At 57.3% G+C, this 3,114-nt stretch overlaps 1 protein-coding gene across 1 annotated transcript; it reads right to left on the minus strand.

Annotated features, from left to right (window-relative positions):
* Window positions 1-16: 16 nt before the first annotated feature.
* On the minus strand, window positions 17-1,024 carry CSUI_010905 (uncharacterized protein; the record flags this gene model as incomplete). Its single annotated transcript, XM_068071006.1, has 1 exon — window positions 17-1,024. A coding segment is annotated over exon 1 (321 nt), but the record flags the coding sequence as incomplete, so codon positions are not given.
* Between the last annotated feature and the right edge of the window lie 2,090 nt (window positions 1,025-3,114).

Genomic DNA, 3,114 nt, shown 5'->3' on the forward strand with positions numbered 1-3,114 from the left:
TCTTGCGTGTGGCGTGACCCTGTTGCCCCGGCCCCACCGTGGCCTACCACGTCTGCTGGCGACAGGGTCACGCCACACGCAAGAGCTCGGAGAAGGGGAAACGACGGATGCGCTGAGACCGTAGCAGCCGGCGCCTGAACTTTGCCAGGCTGGGCTGAGGGTGCGACAGCGTCCCCAAGGTTCCGGGCTGATGCGGCGCCTAAGACTCCGGTAGCAATCGTGCTGATGTAGTCTGGAAGCGGCTTTCCCGTGGTCCGTATACCTTCTGAGGGAGGAGAGGGCTTCGCCTGACTGGAACGAGAACCCCCCGGAATGCACTGGTCCTGCGGCTGCGCCATGCTGTGAAGGAAGGGCAGCCTCGAGTACGCCACGGACTGTCACATTCTACAGGTGTGAGTGGGAAGAGCAGCCCCGATTGTGTCCCCCTTACCCACTCCAGGGTACGCCCTCGACAGGAAGTCCGCATACCACGTCCAGGGATGGGGACGGAAGCAATAACACCGGCGCACAGGCTTTACAATCGGGCAGGCTGGGCGCGCCGCCAGCAGCTTGTTGACGCGGTCCACCAGCTGAAACCGTTGCCAAGCTAGAAAGTCGCTGCAATGCTGAAAAGAGTGGAGAAAGCCCTGGACAGAAAAAAATCTGAAGACAGAGAAAGATTTGAGGATTCTTCACGAAGTTTTATCATGCAATCCGCAGCCAGCCTGCTGCAGTTGATCCGAAGGAAATCCCCGGAGAGCTACAGCAGAACAGGGACAAAACCAAAGAGGTTACCCGCTCAAAAGTATTCAGGAGATCGGGTGGGCGAACACCTTTGCTCTCACACGAAACACCCGCCTGCCCGGCCGCAGCCAGAGGCGTTTGACGGGGACGGCATGCCAAAGTGATTACTTGCATCTACCTTCCTGTGTGAATCCCTCACCCACTAGTATCCTCATTTCTTTTTTTTTTGTATTGGCAACCGCTCCGCGTCGCTAACCTTGCCTCCATCAGCTTCGTTCCACTAACGCCAGCGGCACTTAACACTTATATTTTCCTCCAGGTTCTGGGCAGCTGCTTTTCGGCCAGCATGCTGTGCAGTCCCGACAGGCATGCAAGAACAACAGTGTCATCCAGCCTCGGGCTTCAACACTAAATACCAAAATCGATACGGCCCGACAGTTAGATGGCACGCACCTCTGCTCCTGCAGCCCAGGAGTGTCTGCTACGAAAAGGAGCATATGCGAGCTTGTCTCTGTGCGGATCACTCGTCGTGACCGCAGGCGGTGGGAGAGGCAAGTCTCTATCCCCGGCCTTTAGAGCGCCCCTTTCTCGGCGGTGACGTGTACACGAACCGGGACGGCAGCGAGAGCCACGAAGTGCATAGCACCCGGGCAGAAGACAACTCTAACACGAGCGATGTGCTCAGAGGTGGCAGTGCATCTGTACACCTTTGTCTGAGCCTCCTACGGCTCCTTTGCGTGCTTTTGTAATATGCCCCCTACACGTGGTCCTCCATCGTCTCGGCACTGATGCCAGACCGCAGGCGATAATCGTGGAATCTGTTTCCCATAGAAAGGAGGAACTGTATGAACTAGCTCAGGTCTGACGGTAGCTGGTTTCTGCAGACTTACCTACTTTCCTGCTCCTGTTGACCTTACCTTGTGCAACTCCTGCCCTAGCGCCGCCGGCAATCTGTTGTAGTTCGGGGCGCGAAGGGCGCAGCAAAGCAGGAGACCTTTTGCTGTCCAGTCTGCGCGGCACCCAGAGGAGTGCATCTGCTGAACACGCATAGAGAGTCAGAACATGTCTTACGTTCCCTCCTCGAGCCTTTTACTGACGCACTTCGGCAGCACCCGCTTACAGGGGGAAGCAGATCAGTTTGTAAGCACCGGAGCTGCACCGGCGCCGTCGGAGCGGCTGACCGACTCGGCCACACGCCGACATCAGCTCGCAGTCAGACCAGGACGTGCCACTGTCTGGCTGCTAGTGGCTTCTCTCTTCGTGGAGGGCAGGCGATTAGCTGAAGACGCGGTACACTTGTAGGAAGTGCATGCATGGTAAGGAGCACTGCCATAAACTGGGCAAAATCAACCACATACGCCGGGCCGCTGTAGTGCATGCTGGCAGAGCCTCGGGTCTAACTTCCGGCAACCGCGACTCTGGTGCGTCTGTCTTCTGAGCGTGCCCTTTTGAGCTGTCCCCGACTTGCCGGGTTTTTAGTGCCAAGTACTACACCCTTCTTCGTGAGGGACAAAGATGGAGGAAGTGGTATGTGGGGAGTCAGGCATGTTTCGAAGCTGCTTCAGGTATCGTGGTTCACGCGAGAGTTCTTTGTCTTTCTTTGCAGTCTCCAGGTCGAAACACTGCCGGCCGGCCTCCCGACATTTCTTTCTCTAGTAGGCTGGGTTTGCGGCTTGTTGTACTAGAAGGTCTGCTATTCCGCGGGTGGGCAAAACTTTCATGTGGAGCCATTACCGCAGAGCGGAGTCACGAAGCGCGCTCCACAGCCCCGTGCATTATCGGTGTGCGCGCTGTCGGTCAAACATCGAGGGGGGGGGTTGAAAGGCAGCTACCCCGTGAGTTGACGCCGCCCAGGCCCTGGACCACCAAGATTGAGACATGCTGGCAGTACCGCCCGGGAATCCTGTTTGACATCCGTGAAGTCCCGAGAGAAGAGCGTGCCTCGTTCCTCGGTCGTGGCTCGCTGTAGGCCGCTTCGTCTACGTCCCCGCCTTGCGCGCTGTTGCCAAGTCCTCAAAACAGGCCTTGCAGAGCCAGCGGAGGGGCAGACGCCCAGCTCTTGAGAGGAGGAGGACGACTAGGATCGCAATACTGTAAAACTGCGGAGAAGGCGGCTCGGGGCCTTGCTGCACTGTATGTCCAGGCTTGGGCCTTTCCCCTGGGACAGACCCTCGCTTTGATGCCTTGCAGCTATGTAGTATAGTACCTAGCTCCAAAATACACAGTTCCTGAGCTCCGGGAAACACTTGCTGCTACACGTTGTCGGTTCACTCGCTTTGAGGCCAGGAAGCGCTTCGCTTCGGTGAACGTTATTAACCCGTAGTCAGATGACCAGCAGCGATATTGCTGAGGAGGATTGCTGGCAGTTCGGAGTACAACAGGTCAACTGGG

The sequence above is a fragment of the Cystoisospora suis genome, assembly GCF_002600585.1.
Source record: "Cystoisospora suis strain Wien I chromosome Unknown contig_8825, whole genome shotgun sequence".
In the NCBI taxonomy this organism is placed as follows: Eukaryota; Apicomplexa; class Conoidasida; order Eucoccidiorida; family Sarcocystidae; genus Cystoisospora; species Cystoisospora suis.